This window comes from Andrena cerasifolii, chromosome 6 (assembly GCF_050908995.1).
Source record: "Andrena cerasifolii isolate SP2316 chromosome 6, iyAndCera1_principal, whole genome shotgun sequence".
Taxonomy (NCBI): Eukaryota; Metazoa; Arthropoda; class Insecta; order Hymenoptera; family Andrenidae; genus Andrena; species Andrena cerasifolii.
In genome coordinates this window covers 18,130,395-18,146,973 of record NC_135123.1, presented here as the reverse complement: position 1 = coordinate 18,146,973, position 16,579 = coordinate 18,130,395, and the positions used below count along the sequence as shown (strand labels likewise).

The following is a 16,579-nucleotide window of genomic DNA, read 5'->3' as shown; positions in this document are numbered from 1 at the left end:
TAAACTAGTAGGAGCGAGATACTCTCGACCTCGCACCATAATAGGGGTGGCTGTAACGGGGCGCAAGCCCGGTATCATTGATTTAACATGTATCTATATTGTCGCGCGCAAAGCTAACCCCATTGTATGCGTACGTGAGTTCCAAGGGGTTCCAAGGAACTCGACAAACTCTTCAATCTTTCCCTCCTTCATCTCGCGGTTCATCGGCAAGACACTTTCGTACGACATGTACAAGTTGTCTCGTTAATCGACTATGGCGCGACATTGCTACACATCGTTCTTGCTTCCTTTCGGTTCTCATTCGTTTATTTAAAAAGAAACTGATAGACTATCTTAAGTAACAATTTAACACAAATATTCCTACTTACACGGCTTACGTGGATCTTAGATACTGTACGTCTCATCTTTATCATTCTTATTATTACTATCGCTTTTCCTATTCTTATTACTATTCTTATTCCTATATGTATATGTATGTGTGTGTGTGTGTGTGTATATATATGTATGTATAACGAGTCCTGAATACCGCTGCTATCGTCGTGTTACCGTCCCGTAGTTATCGTAATCGGTATCGCTTGCCTGGGATACGCTTGTAAAAAGTACAAATTCGTGGACATTATCTTTAATAATTAAAAAAAGAAAGAATGCCTGTCTCTGCGTATAAATGTCTGCAGCGAAGCAGCGACTACACTGCCTGGGATATAATTTCGTTCACCCGCATATTAACGATAGGACGAAGCTCTTGTTGCGCATAATCTTCCGGTAAGGGCAGCTGGGAGACGAGCTGTAGTATCATGGTCGATCTATTTTCGTTTGACTGCAACAAACTTTTAGCTAGATGCAACGTTCTTTTCGCGATTTCCGCCTGACAGAGTCTGGAAGAAGGCACAAAAAATTACGCGTTACTTTCGACATTCATACGATGTATATATAGTCGTTTATCAATCGCGAGAACGAAACGTGGAAATAATCTACCTATGTTTAGCGGTTGGACAAGGAAACTGACTAATCTTCAGACACAGACGCGTCAATCGTGGTTTCAGTAACTCCAGTTTGTAATTTATTCCACGGGGATCGGCACCGCTTAACAAGGATTCGATGTCCATGGTTATTTCCATGTATTCCCAAAGTAGCTGTCCTTGATAAGCCCATCCGCTTACGGTGCCGCTGCACTCTGGCGGAACCAACGGAGTCAGCAAATCGCGCAGATATTCGAAATTCTCTGAAAAATTAATTACCAATCGAAACCGGATACACGCGTGGGGAGGGGGGGGGGAGCAGGCAGCGAGAGGCGAATCGAGGATAAACACGAGGATACGAAGAGAATACCGTTTATTATGGCGTCCGCGGCCAGGTGTTCGATAATAATCTCATGAGCGGTATTCCAGTCTTCGGCCTGAATGAAATAGGAGGCAGCTTTTCCATACCTGACGAACGGGGGGAAAGTGTTGTTTATATTTCTCTCCTCATATTAACAAGGCGAAACGCCGAGGAATCGACCCGTCGAATGAAAGGTACATATACATGTACCCTGTAAATGCGAAATGGAGATACACCACCAACCTTTTGGCAACACAACTTCTAACAGCCTTGGCACGGTGAATCCAAATTGATGGTATTCCAAGCTCTTCCCTCAAAAATTTCTCCCGTTCGATGTATTCGGCAGCGGCGGCGGTGCCGTCTATTTCGATGTTCCGCTGTAATAGATTCATTACCGCACTTTTCCTTATGCCGGTGTCTTTTAAATGTAACATCACGAATACAGCCCAATGCCAAAGTCCGTACGCCTCTAATTGTGTCGCAAAGTTAACGTGCGTTAAAGTGGCCACGTGTTCCGAGAGATGCGTATAACCCAAAGCTAAAAGTACTTGCTGCATCAGCCAGCTACGGTGGAACCAAACGCGATTCGAGTGAATCAGTATATTATCGTCCAACGCGTTGCCAGAAATTCTAAGCAGAGATAGTACTATTATATTAGCGATACCTGAGTCTGTAGTCCAACGGGTCGGCAGTATGCGTCGCTGGATTTAAGAGTTCCCCCAGCGTGTGATTTCCCGTACAAAACAATTTTAAAAGGTGAAAACAGAGATCGTATATCGGCTTTCTTCCATTGTTTACTTCGAGCTCGTAATCGTCTCCTCTGTATTCGGGACAAGGCTGTGCCGCGTACGCGTATGTTGTTTTGCTGGCGTCGAAGGATGTCTCGTAAAGTTCTAACGCATCCCTTATGGAAGCGATCGGAGATGAAAAATACCTGCGTTACGTAGACGATACGTTTAATCAATAAGAGAGTACATATACGTCGACGTTTATATGTACCCACATAGAAACAACAATGCGGATAAATCTTTTCGTGTTGGCAAAGAAAAGTGATGTAACAACGACAACAACGTTACCACAGATGAACGGCTAACGCTCTCTTCCAATCCAGACCCTCGCAGACATTGATCAGACCGTGTTTACTACTGAGTACTAGCGGTTCACCCGCCACCAATGCGAAAAGCTTCAATCGATCCATCGACACGTTTTCATCGATACCGGCGTCTTGCCATAATGCGATTTGCTGCTTTATCAATACTTTTGTAGGCAAACCACTGCGCAATTGTGCCATTAAGAGTGCCAGACAATGATCGCCTACTTCTCGCGCGATCTTGCATGCCTCCCCCAGTTCCAAAGCTTCGACAAGAACAACAAAAAAATCGATTATAAAGGCCTGTGTAGAAATGTTTTTAAATGACATTCATCTTGCAACGTGTACGTACCGGACAATAATAGCAGTATATTTTCTTCGTTATTAACGTTCCCGTTGTCCCATTCGAGTGTCTTTCGTATCACGTGTTTTAACCACTCCCCTATAGCCTCGCGACGCGCTATCACGATATTATGATCCGCCGTGTTTTCTAGAACGATAAAGGATGTATGTACAAAGACATTTATGGCCTGTCTCGCGTGCGACTGATCGACGAACAAACAAAGAAACAAGCGGTGAGAATAATAAAACTGTGATGACAGGTTCAAAGGATTGAATAATCGAATTGCGGGATTGAAGACGCGCACGTATGCAGATGGCGTTTATATCGTACCAGGTGATGTGTTTACATCGGGCAGAGTTCCCCAGAGAGCCACGCAGAGCTTCCAAACATTAGCGACGTACGCAGCGAAATGATCCCCTGCGAACTGATCCGCGAATTCTTCGGCCAAACTGCAATGCGCGTGTAAAGCTATGCTCGCCTTGTTAACATCTGCGACCACGTCGAAGATTGGACAATCTCCCTCTTGATTCATTATACGGTGTGACAACTGAATTTTTAGATGACCCTCTATACTTTTCTTGAATAGCGTTTCGTGAAGTATGCAAATAGAAGCGTAGATATTAAAGTCCGTAAAGTCTTGCACATTCCGACGACTACTCAAGTAGGTACTCGTATGTAATATGTAGTGCATCTAGAGATACATTTCCACTTGAAAAAAACTACTTACCTCGAACAATTGAACGCGTTCCTCGTCCGTTCCGTTACCACCCAAAATTTGTATACGTTGAACTATTGCGTTGGATGTGATATCTTCCGGAAGACGACCGCGCGTGTAAGACCCAATCAGTTCGAATGGACTGCGCAGGGGTACATCGGTAGCTTGCCGTTGCGTGCTCAATGTGAGCAAAGTTAAACCGCGCCCCCAGCTCGGTTTAAACATTCTACCCAATTGTATACCTACGGGTACACGGAAACACAGATACGAGTTTGTTAATCGTTTCCGCGAGAAACAGTTATATAACGACTATTGTTCCAAGTGTAACGGTTCGTCATACCAGTATCGGCGACAGAGCGAGATTCTAGTTTGTGTATAATGGACTTGGATAATGGTATCACTTCAGAACGCCATTTGAGAATGGTGGTCACTGGAGTTACTAGAGGATCCGGGAAATTTTTCCCGTACATCGACGACGATTTCGTTGCAACGACGACCACCACATCTGTCGACCGTTTCAATTTTATGTCTGCAATTGGACGAATCGTACATACTTTAGTCTGTGTGCACACGGGGTGAGAGACGTTTAAATTGATCCTCTCGAATACACCAAATCTCCCCCCCCCCCCCCCCGAAACCAAACAAACTTTTATTTGAAACATCTTTCGATATAATCAACAGTTTAAAAGATGTTCGAGGGGATCAATTTAATAGACTCGCGCCCTGTACACGGTTTATGTGTACGTATCAAGTATGATACCAAGAGACGGTTCAACACCCACCCGCCGCCTTCGAAAGAATTGCCTGTTCTTCGTAAGCGAAAGATGGCATAGGATGGATCGTCAAATTCGATCGTAATATCGGACTGTACGACGTCTCGTATTTTTCATCCTCGTCCAATTTCTGAACAGTATCGGCGAAGTATCGCGCGGAGCTTTTCTGCCCAGGCAAAAGTGAGGCTCGATTCGCTTCTGAAATAAATCGAATATGTATTACAGTCGAGCCCATGATTTTTAATAAAACACAGACTTGTACGCGTGCTTGCCGCGTACCTCGTTCATAGATCTCGTTCATCTCCTCGTCGCTACCGTCGAAAAAACTGGCCTTCATCAGTTGTAATTTGTGACTGTCCGTACCCAGGATACGAGCGTTATCGCCTGTCGGACTTACGGGTAATTGTTTCTTGCCAGAATTGTAATCTCCTAGAAAATGCGTCCGTTACCATGGGATAGTACGGGCTTGGGAATTAAGCGAACTTTTCGGCCGAGTTTCAAAAGCAACGCCTTCTTTCTCACGCTGCGCGTCTTGGCCCCGCGACGACCGTAGTGCTCGAGCCATCTCATGCGCGTACCACGTGAACCGCGCGTGGCGCATTGACAAAACAAAAGCGCATCGACAATCGTACTCTGTGGGACGATGTGGAAACCTATTGATACAATGTTGCCCTAATACGTCACGCGCGGTTCATATGGTACGGGCCTGAGGTGCTTGAAGCATCTAGGTCGCCGCGGGGACCAAGACAGAGGGCGTTGCTTCTGAAACTCGACCGAAAAGTTCACTTAATTCCCAAGTCTGGGGTAGTAGGTCCGGAGAGATCACACGAAAAATCGAATGAACGATGATCAGGATTTTACTACTCTGTTACACTACTTACTCGTGCTGCTGAACCTTTTAACATCTGCGAGTTCCACGAGGGCGAAGTCCAAATCAACGGCAATGTCCATTTTCGAGTCATTTGTTGTACCATTCGTTGCGATCTTACTTTTATTCTAATAGTGAGTAGAAGAAAAAAATCGTGTATATCGTGAGAGTAACTGTGTGCCATGGAAGGAGACTCCGCGAACCAGTCACGGCACATTTAGTGAATATAATAATTCGATCACAAATCGAACAACAGCTTACCGTAACTTGATTTGATTCTGCCAACTGGACCGCAGATTTCTGCAGGGTTGTTGTGCACAACTTTATTCTCTTTGGATCGTTGACGGTGATGGGTGCGACGTTATTGTCATCTTCATCCGAATCGCTCAAACCGTATTTGGAAAAATGATCCACCTAAAACGGAGATACGGTGGTTGTTGCGTGAAGAAGGCGTGGGGTAAAGACGGAAGGCTCGATCCAACGAAAGATGCGCGACTCGCGCATGGATTAAGTTACCTTAAAGACCCACGATCCGGTTTCGGGTCGGTACTCGAGGAATCTGGTATCGTGTTTCGCAGATACCCTTCGTAACTTTTCTTCGTAGTGCATCGCAGCCAGCCGACGAGGGTCAGTAATTGGTTTGTGCAGAGACTTGTCGTGCGGCCATACCCGGTCGAGCGTGACCTGTGCTTTGCGATTTAATCCCTGTCCGACTGGTGGTTTCTTCTCATCATCCGGATAAATAACAACCTCTTTGTGTCGGAAATGTACTGAGAACAGCGTTTATGCGGTTATTTTACAAAGCGAACCGTTAATCAAAGAAGGGGAGGGGGGAGGAGAATAGTCTTCCGTGTAAAACTCACCGATTTCATCTAGATTCAGACCGAAAATGTCAAATACGTCAGGGAAAAACACGTTCCCGTAACCCTTGCGCCCAACTGTAAAATAGGGAACAACGCAGGTTTCTCCGCAAACGTAATCGTCCAGTTTATCGAGTGTAGGAATAGTGTAATAACCAGCGCGTTTCAGCGTTACTTTCGCTGTATTCATTTTCCAATTAGTCGTTTGTGAGACCAAATTTTCGTCCATCTCTAGGCTAGAATCTGTGACGGAGAACCGAATAAAAAGATTAAAATAAAATCTTGGACGATTGTTATTTCAGGGCCCTACCGGCGGTATCCCGGGACGTATTGTCCGTGCACGTCTCGTCAGCAAAAGAATTATTCCGCAAGGATTTATCGGCGCAAGTGTCGTCGACTTTGGACTGTATCTGATTCGATGGCTGGTTGTTGGCATTATCCGCGTAGGGCCGCAATTCTAGAACAGTGTTGTTTATCGCTTCCTCGGCGGACGAGTTTGGTCCGGAGAACGGCAGCGAACGCTGTCCCTCGAATGACGACTCTTTGTTCGAATGCTTGGAGGACACCGACGGACGCGGGAGACTCGTTTTCAACCTAAATTGTAAATTATACTCGAATAATATACCAACATCATCCAATGGAGAAAATAACGTGACGCGTAATGTAATCTCAACCCGCGCATACCAAGATGACGACGACGACGATCTTCGATCTTTCGCTGGTTGCCGATTATTATCCTGGCCGTGATTTTCTTTGTCCACAGTTTCGATGGTTGAAACTGTGTTATTCTCGACGTACGAATTCGTCCCATTCGTTCTGTCCTCACCTTTTCCACCAGCAACAGCAGCAGCGGACTGTAAATTCTTTCCCACGATATGCGAATTTTCAGTCGGTGACGAAATTATCGAGTTCGTTATCGCCTTCGGACGTAATACTAGACGTTTCGCGTTTGGCCGTGGTTGAAATGCTTCCGAGAGCGGATCCTCCTCCTCGAGGCCTTCGAACATCGACTTCTGCAAGAAAGTTCAGGTTGAATTTCCAATATTTTCGGATTAAACGACACACAACAATTCCTCTCAGAGTCCTTTGTGTTTGTAGCGCACCTTTGACAATTGTGCAGGTGTGACCACCTTGGCCTTGATTTTTGGTGACTTGTTATCTGCCGTAACCTTGTACTGGGGGCCATTTAACATTTTAGAAGGCGCGTTAGCCGGTTTCAACAACTCTTCCGTTTTGCCGGAAGCCTGCAAGTATAAATGCGGAGGCGTAAACGGCGGTGTTGTTCGAAATTAGGTACAACGTCAATGTTCGCGATTTCGGTCGCAGTAGTTACCGGTAAAAGATTCCTCAGCAGGGGTGAATCTCCGAACGGTGCGGACACCAATGCCAGAATTTGTTGATGCACCGGTACTGTTCCAGAGCTTTTCGTTTGGTTGCTCGCAGCACTGCGGTTCGCGGAGAACAGAAAAAGGGAAACGTAAACTTGACGATCGATAAGCAACATTATGTAGATAGATATATAGACAGATAGACAAATAGATAGATGGATAGATGGATAGATGGATAGATAGATAGGGATTAAGCGAGCGTCGTCGCAACCGAGGCAAGTTCAATTATTCTCTCGGTTCGATGGAGAAAATTCGTCATTACCCGGGACCGAGTAAAGAACCCATTCCAATGCCATTCCCCACGTTGGAATTGGTTCCAAATGTTGAAGATCCGAAAGAGGTAGACGTGTTAAATGTTGTGTTGTTTCCAGTGCTGCCGAATAAACCGCCCGGCTTTTGTTGATTAAACAAAGTAGAACCGCTACCCAGTGTCAAACCCGTATTTGTACCTGTGGAATGAATTCGTACTTGGAATGGGGATATCGCGAATACACTCTCGTTGTCGAATACACGTATGTAATAATACACTAGAGTTATAGATTCTTTGTAATTATTAACAAGATGCTTCGTAATCAAAGAGAATTTACCCAGTGCGGTACAGGGAGCGGCAGTAGAACCAAACGAGAATCCAGGCGTCTGCCCTGAAGGTTTAAAAGATGTATTAAACGATAAAGCACCGGAGTTTTGGCCTGCAGCGAAACCCGTTGTAGTTCCAAAAGTCGATGCTGTAGTCGAGCCGAAGGTGGGTGTCGTTCCGAAACCTGTAGTTCCGATGGTTGGCTTGTTACCGAATAAACTTGTGCCCGCACTGCTGGAGGGTGTCTGACCAAAACTAGTGAATCCGCTACTCGACGACGACGACGTGGATGGCACATTGAATGCTGATTTGTTCTGATTAAATAGGCCGATGCTCTGTGAAAAGATGATTAGAAACGTTTACGTATAGCCGTCCATTGCTTCCTGCCTCCCCCCCCCCCCCCACACACACACACACCGCGCGCGCGCGCACACTACCTGATTCGGTTGCGTTGATCCAAACGTGGATCCAAAGCCAGTGTTTTGGGCCGGGTTAATGCCACCGAAACCTGTACCAGCAGTTTGGTTAGTATTGCTGGTTGCAAAGAGTGGCGTTGGCGCTGCAGCTGTAGATAAAACTATTTGTACTTTGTTAAATCGACTAACCCAAGTATGTACGAGTTTGAAAGCAGCACGTATACAGACAAGTTGAGCGATTTGAACAGACAGAGTGCTAATCAGCTCGCGATACTTACTACCGAAAGGTTTGGCCTGAGTATTACTGCCAAACAGATTCGTGCTCGGGGTAGAATTGAAAGCAAAGCTGTTTGTAGTTGTTGTCGAAGGTGTTCCAAAGCTTGTCATTGGTTTCCCAAACAGACCGCTTGATCCGGGTTGAGTGGTCGCACCAAAGCCTCCACTCATCGCACCAAAACCTACCTCACGGAAGATGCATTTTAACGTTTTACAATTATCGAGGAATATTTATATACTGAATTTTTAGCAGAATAGTTCTACCCGTGGTCGCGGTACTAGGACCACCTGCTCCTGCATTGCCGAATGGCGAAGGTTGCGCAGGTGTGCCAAAGATGCCTGTACTGGGTCCTGTGATCGATCCGATAACAAAGGAAACAAACGGTCAAGTAGGTTGACGCGTAAACTCTGTGATGGTAGTTTGATCTCGTCTGGTATTAAATTTTACCTTTTCGTCCCACAGAATAATCCTCGAACCGCAACTCCTCGTAAGATTTCGATTCGTACTCTTTCATTGACGCGATGCAGCAATGCCTCGCCGATATACTATGAGATATACCATTTTTCGACATGGAATCGGTAGTTACGACGGGAGTAAATTTAACAACGGTGCCAGTGATTCCTGTAGTGGTGGTGTTTGTACTGCCAAAGCCTTACCCCGGAAACGAAATTGGAGAGAATCATTCAAGATACATACTTTGTATAAATGGTGTACTGCGCGAGCGATCCACCCGAAAGACCAAAAAAAAAAAAATATATTTACCAGGTGTTGTGCTGAACAAATTGGTATTTCCGGTGCTGCTGCTGCTTTGTCCGAAAGGAGTAGTCTGCTGAGTCGACTGTTGGGGTTGTCCAAATAAATTTGTTCCTGATGTTGTGCCGAAGCTAAATCCGGCTGGCTTGTTCGACTGCCCGAACGCTGAAGTTGCTGTTGTCGTTCCGAAAAGACTCGTGCTTGCATTCTGTTGACTGCCGAATAGATTGCTATTTGTATTTGTTGTCCCAAAGCCTACAGAAAAATCAACAGAAAACGAACGACATGTATCCACCAGTTAGGAGGGTAATGCCGTGTCAAAGCCGTCCTTCTATGATGAACGAATGCAAATGGGGGGATCTTTGACGATTATGATTCGCTGCTTATTATCCGTGAGATAACTTACTTAACGAGTGAGATCCAGTCGCGCGAGTCTACGTTCGTACGCGTGCAAGTAGCCAGATTTACAGTTTTGCTACTTGCACGCTTACGGGCGATTTATTATGTCATGTCGCGGACTCTAAGGACCAACGGTCAGAAATTCGGCAAAACCATTCGAGTAATTAATTTTAATTGCAAACTGAATCGACGTTTCCACTAGGGCAGTAACAAATATTCGAATAAGCTAAGTATTCGAATATTCGAATATTTGGAGTGATGAAATTTCGAACTGTACCGAATAGGAATCTGAACATGCAATACTGCTTCACGCTTTACCGTGAAATTCTTTGCATATTGGCTTTTACAATAATTGTTTGTTTTCCAAACGATAAATTTGGAACTTTGTTCAACTTTATTAAATTTATAAATTTTTAAACGAAAACAACCATCGGTTATTAGTATTATTATTTCTATAATAACGAGTAGACAAACAGTATAAGCAGACTTTTTGTAAGAAGCTAAAATCCCATAACCGATTTTAAGGAACTATATAATATTTTTATTTTTCCCTCGTTACTATAACGTTACATCTCTAAATTCATAGAGCATTATGATTCCACATTTAAACACATTAGGTGAAATAAATTTACAAAAGATTAATAAAAATTCCAAATTTATCGTTTGAGAAAGAAATAATTGTAAAGGCCAATATGAAAATAATTTCACGTGAAAGTGTGAAGAAATATTTCATGTTCACATTCCTATTCGGTACAATTGGAATAGTCAAATAATTACAGCTCTAGCTTCCACGACGGCGCTATTAGCTGTCTCTACGTATAGATAGATAGATAAATAGATGCGTCCAATAAAACAGCCCATGAATCGCTACCTCCAAAAGATGGCTGAGTAAATGCAGGTGGTGTTGTAGTATTGCCGAACAAGCCACCAGTGGTAGAGCCTGTAGGCTTTGAACTAAAGAGAGAAGTTTTACTACTACCAAAGACTGGCGTCCCGCCGCTGCCGAAACTGGTCGTAGCGATTGGTTTACCAAACGCTGATTGGCCGAACGGACTGGTTTGTGCCGCCGTATTGAAGCCACCTAAAACGGTAGACAATTCATATAGAATAGAGAAAGATGTGGTGCGCTGAAAGGGGAAGGAAAATTAAAGAAAAGACAAAACGCGAATTAAACTCTGTTTCCACTTACTAAACGATGTACTTCCAGATTGTCCAAACATGCTTGGTTGTTTAGAGATGACTTGCACTTACAATCGATGATCCCCGTACCAAGAAGAAGCGATGATTTCTAAAGACAAAGCTTTCAAATTGAGCAATTTGTTTCTTGCCTCGTACTCGCGAGCTTGTAACAATATAGCTCGTATAGCTCTCTCCCAGTATATTGGAAAACATCAGTTTCAACCAACTCTGTTTTCGTCGTCGGTCGATGGTGGTACGACCGTTTCTTATTACTTAAAGTGTCAAAAAAGTTACCGTTACGGCAACATGGGGACATACATACATTAGGCGGCAATACACAACATTCACTGTATTTATTAGTGACTGTATTCTTAGTTACGGATGCGTTGTTGCCTCAACTTATGTATGTGTATATGGTAAATACATCCGTAACGTTTATTATATTCTCGTGAAAGTAACCCCAACGAACTTTGCACCTCGATACAAGAAATCAACTTGACGACGTTGACGACGAGCAAGTTACGTAAATGAGAATTTCGATTCTACGCACCAGGTAATTTAACAAACAATACAAGAGACGACGACGACGATTCAATCGAGATTCGTCGTATTAAACTACCGATTGCCGATTACATACAATTACTATACCAACATATGCCAAGCAAGTTGTACAACGGACTATTTACACAGCACAGCACAGCACAGCATAGTACATACACACGCATCGCGTTACTCGCGTAACATGCGTCGCATACTATTTACGTCTGATTCTGAATTCTGATACGTCGTCGGATCGTAAGTCGTAACTAGGGATGGAGTGCAAAATCACTAACAGTGATTTATCACAGTGATCGCAGAATCACCAACACGGTCGTGAATGAAGTTAAATCACGACCGTGATCGTAATTCTTGATCTTGATTGAATTATTTTTTTATAAAATACTTGAATAAAGCTTGCTTAGTATATACATTCATAAATAGTCAATGTGTGCACGCACTGATTTGATTGGCTAAAATATTCACATATACACTATACTTTTTAACTAAAGTGAAGAAATATTCGTTAATTTAAATAGATCAAGAACGATTACATTGGTTCAAAATATACAACTGAGATTCTATAAGAACAGTGAGGACTTGAGAATATTTCAAGAGAAATTAGAAATTGGGGTTATGTGGCGCGTGCAAAGAGCAGTTATGCTCTCCACCAATCAGAAGCGATCACGAAAATCGCGAATCACAGTTCTGTCTGCACCCATCAGAAGCGATCACGAAAATCACGGATCACTGTGAAAAATCACCGTGGTTGGGAACGAACGTGATCTGATCACTCGTGATTCACAAATCACGGTTCTAGCCAACACTAGTCGTAACACTCGTAACTCGTAACTTTCGAAAATCGATCGACCCTCTCCACCGCGTCAGGGTAGACAAAATGAAGGGGAAAAGAATACTACTATTCAGATGGCTAGTGTTGGCTAGAACCGTGATTTGTGAATCACGAGTGATCCGATCACGTTCATTCCCAATCACGGTGATTTTTCACAGTGATCCGTGATTTTCGTGATTTTCGTGATCGCTTATGATGGATGCAGGCACAACAGTGAGTCGCGATTTTCGTGATCTGATTGGTGCAGGCAGATCAGTGATTCGCGAGTTTTGTGATCTGATTGGTAGAAAGCATAACTGCTCTTTGCACGCGCCACATAACCCCAATTTCTAATTTCTCTTGAAATATTCTCAAGTCCTCACTGTGCTTATAGAATCTCAGTTGTATATTTTAAACCAATGTAATCGTTCTTGATCTATTTAAATTAACGAATATTTCTTCACTTTAGTTAAAAAGTATAGACTATTGACTATTTATGAATGTATATACTAAGTATTTAGTCGCTGAATTAGCACGCTTTGACTGTAACACAAGCTTTATTCAAGTATTTTATAAAAAATAATTCAATCAAGATCAAGAATTACGATCACAGTAAACAATCCACTCAAGTTAAAAAAATCACGATCACGGTCGTGATTTAACTTCATTCACGACCGTGATCGTGATTCTGCGATCACTGTGATAAATCACTGTTAGTGATTTTGCACTCCATCCCTAGCCAACACTAATCACGAGACGGTTTACCAAAAAACAGCGAAAGGCGTCGATATCGTTAAGCTGTTGCAGAATAGGAACGTCTTACCCTGGATTGAGATCGACACAGGTTTGGTCCAGCTGTTCGGCGCGAAGGGAGAGAGGATCGCGCAGGGCCTGGACAGTTTGCAAGAAAGATGCATACAGTATAAGAAGGATGGTTGTCATTTCACTAAATGGAGATGCACGTTCGCTATAACGGAGGCAACGCCGAGTCAACTGGCTATGGATACAAATGCGAACGTCCTTGCAAGGTTCAACTCGGAGAACATTCTTCAGATTCTTGAATTACAGCCGTCGGAGTAATCGTGAACCGTGGTTTTGGACAATTCGGAAGGACGGCAGAGATATCTCACAAGGGAAGATCCCGAAGCCGAAAATTCAAAAAATTCTGAAACTTTGTGAATATGTAGGGGATTTCCTCCTGATTACAACGCAATTTTTGTTTGCTGCCCAAATTCAGTCGGAGGGGGTGAAATTAACCCCTGAAAATTCGGCTATTTTCCGATTTTGTGTTATAACTCGCGAAATGTAAGAGATAGAAAAAATGTTTCGAGACAAAAGTTACTTCTTTTAATTAGATATATCATTTGGTAAAAAAAAATTATTCTACAGTTCACGAGTTATAACAGAAAATCGGAAAATTACCGGACTTTTAGGGGTCAATTACACCCCCTTAGAGTGAATTTGGGCAGCAAACAAAAATTCCGTTGTAATCAGGGGGAAATTTCCTACAGATTCACGAATATTTCAGAATTTTTTGAATTTCCGGGTTCCGGATGTTCCCTTGTAAATTGAACAAGTCTAGATCCAACGATCTATTGGACAGTAGCTGTTATTTACTCATGGTGAATTTTTTTTCTCAACATTTTGTCCGCGGCAGCACCCAGAATAAATGTTATAATAATTTAAACATTTAAACGGCATCTTTTATATATTGTATTACTTTTTCACGCGTGACAAACTGTTTTCGAAAAAAGTCCGAAAAACTGAAAAGTGAACTTATTTTTCTTTCTAATTACGAACGTTTAAATGCTTTTCAAACAATTTTCATTTATGAAGGCTAAAAAATGTATTTGTAAATTTTTAAGGACTATTTTTTAAAAATTAAGGGGGATATGCACGTAGATATGCCAAAAGAGATCGATTTTTTAATACATATTTTCAGTGTTTGGTATGCCAAGAATGTTTTCCCAAAATTTCGGACCGAAATTCGCAGAAATATCGAAGATATAGACATTAGAAGTCTATAGAAGTTACAACTTCGGTTACAAAATAGTATTGACTTCTTGAGAAATGAAGTATTTTCTTACGGAGCTTCGTAAAACGAAAATTTCCACGAACGGAGTGTATTTTGTTATTTATCCATTAAGTAGTAATCGTTAACCGCAACAGTTTTTCATATTTTTGTAGCCTATTTTTCATTACTATTATTTAGGTCCATCTATTGTAATACTTGGAAATCTTTTGTTCATAGGTAATCGTGCAGAGAAAAAGTAACTGCAATTTGATTATTTCTTTAAATATCTTTGTTTGTCCGAATATTTTGAAATGAGAAGTGATATGCCTTATATATCATGATATTTTTTAAACGTAAAATGAATTAAAAAAAAGGGGAAGCATGTTTGCAATCAATAAATCTGGCATACGTGACAGAGGCCACATAAAGATTTGTCTCTCTACTTGCGCTTTAAACTGTCATCATTCGCGGTAAGCCGTTTGATTAAAAGGAAAGTAGGGGATTGCGTCATTCCAGTGACGAACACTTAAACTGAACAATTTTATAACGATTGGAAATTATCGCTATGAAACGCCTTACCAATGAATTTATCTTGCACTTCGCGTGCTTTTCAATTTACTCCATTAATGGTTTCACGTGCAGTCAAATCTGTGCCAATATGAGAGTAATTGGGGTATTGATCAATACAAAAGAGTGATATTTTTTGTTCCCATCCTAGAACCAGAAATACTGAATACTGGCGATCATGGTATAAATAGGGCAATGGAAGTTTGCGAAGAGGTCTTATCCATCACGTTTATCTTGAAGGTATAATTCTGAAACCCGCGATGGTTTTCTCTGGGATCAAGAGTGATGCTAAATGCATACCGCAGGTACACCGCCGATGCCGATTACATCAATACCCTTCACGAGCTTCTCTCGCACCATAGATCGTTTGACTTTCTAATCTGCACTCGTGACAGTAAACATTCGGTCAGTTGGAACCAAAGATTTAAAGAGATACGAGTTTGCTATGGAATTTATCATATCCTTGATCGTCGATTTGTAGATCGTTGCCGAACATACGGTGAAGGCTATGCAGAGGACAGTGCCACCAGCAGTTCCAGGTATCCTATTTCTAAGCGGCGGCCAATCAGACGAAGACACAGTGTTAAATTTGAACGCTATCAATACTTACGATGGGAAAAAACCATGGAGGGTCAGTTTCTGCTATGGGCGTGCCTTACAAGTACGATTAATCATATATCGATCGAACGGCGAAAGAAAGATTCTCTTGAATATTTTCTGCACTTACGCGAAGCTGGCAGCAATGAATACTTGGAAGGGCGAGGCAGAGAACGTGAAAGATGCTCAGGAAGTGTTTTTGGAGAGATCAGAAGATTGCTCTGAAGCGTCGATGGGAAAATTCCAAGGTCAAGGCAAAACATGCAGCGGTGATTCATACGCCAGGTAGTTTCCACAGAAAACTTTTCAGATAATCTCGATGACGATTAATAGAACGACTCACAAGCCTTGACATCCTATAGGTCCGTCCTGTAACCTATTCGAATATTTTGAGAATAAAATTGAGGTATTTAGCAAGAGAGCATGAGATAACGTCGCATAAGACGAGCCCACCTTATCATTAGGCGTGACACACGACGATAAAGTGATTCCAGCGGGAAAAAAATGTCATGCATACTTTGACACATGCACGAGAGAGTATCTGAACCTTAACAGTGAAAAGTTCCGTCGGTAATTTCGGCGAATGTCGAGCAAGGTGCCCTTGACTGACCTCTAAAACAGAGGTTCTCAATACGAGGCTGTCGCGACGCACGGCCATACAGTACCTGGGCGAGTGAAGACGTATTCTACATACATTCAGAACTTTGCTTCGCTAGTGGTCGATATGTCGTCATCTCTGTGGATCCCCACCAACCGGATTCTCTTATCTCTCCCAGTTTTACAGCAGCGATGATCAGCACGTGGCTCGCCAGTGTCGTAACTAGGAGGCAGTTAAATGGGATCTACAAGTTTATAGGAACTTATTTTTGGTCTGGCAATCTAATACGAGAATGTAGTGAAACCATAAAAGAAGGAAATAAAAGTATAATTGATGTAACGGTGTAGACTATTTGAATAATGCGTGCACACTCTCTTGGATAAATCTATAAAAAGATATTGTTCGTAAATTGAGTTGTTTATAAACTCAAAGCGTATCACTTATTATTAAGGAACCTTAGTTGTCCTTATATTAAT

The 16,579-nt window shown here is 42.5% G+C and overlaps 2 protein-coding genes across 5 annotated transcripts; one reads left to right on the top strand and one right to left on the bottom strand.

Moving 5' to 3' along the window:
• Positions 1 to 277: 277 nt before the first annotated feature.
• On the bottom strand, positions 278 to 11,614 carry Nup98-96 (nuclear pore complex protein Nup98-96). 4 transcript variants are annotated; one of them, XM_076814597.1, is made up of 29 exons: positions 10,969 to 11,614; positions 10,651 to 10,860; positions 9,390 to 9,635; positions 9,075 to 9,278; positions 8,891 to 8,977; positions 8,629 to 8,808; positions 8,372 to 8,511; positions 7,945 to 8,269; positions 7,620 to 7,806; positions 7,303 to 7,414; positions 7,073 to 7,213; positions 6,654 to 6,982; positions 6,280 to 6,563; positions 5,973 to 6,212; positions 5,626 to 5,879; positions 5,371 to 5,523; positions 5,123 to 5,237; positions 4,521 to 4,670; positions 4,251 to 4,439; positions 3,809 to 3,997; positions 3,481 to 3,710; positions 3,084 to 3,330; positions 2,763 to 2,900; positions 2,397 to 2,676; positions 1,985 to 2,254; positions 1,564 to 1,884; positions 1,330 to 1,427; positions 976 to 1,222; positions 278 to 875 (listed from the first exon to the last, which is right to left on the bottom strand). In XM_076814597.1, exons 1-29 carry the CDS (start codon positions 10,997 to 10,999, stop codon positions 686 to 688), a joined length of 5,787 nt encoding a protein of 1,928 aa, XP_076670712.1. In that variant the 5' UTR covers positions 11,000 to 11,614; the 3' UTR covers positions 278 to 685. The 4 variants fall into 4 exon arrangements, with proteins under 4 accessions (XP_076670712.1, XP_076670713.1, XP_076670714.1 ...); XM_076814598.1 differs by having other exon boundaries at positions 8,372 to 8,499; XM_076814599.1 differs by having other exon boundaries at positions 10,759 to 10,860.
• Positions 11,615 to 11,844: 230 nt separating this feature from the next.
• Positions 11,845 to 16,442, top strand: LOC143370024 (fructose-bisphosphate aldolase-like). The gene is given in 7 exon segments (XM_076814618.1): positions 11,845 to 12,631; positions 13,067 to 13,355; positions 15,007 to 15,125; positions 15,128 to 15,213; positions 15,390 to 15,569; positions 15,642 to 15,790; positions 15,868 to 16,442. Coding segments are annotated over 7 exon segments (927 nt in total). The 5' UTR covers positions 11,845 to 12,540; the 3' UTR covers positions 15,881 to 16,442.
• Positions 16,443 to 16,579: the final 137 nt, after the last annotated feature.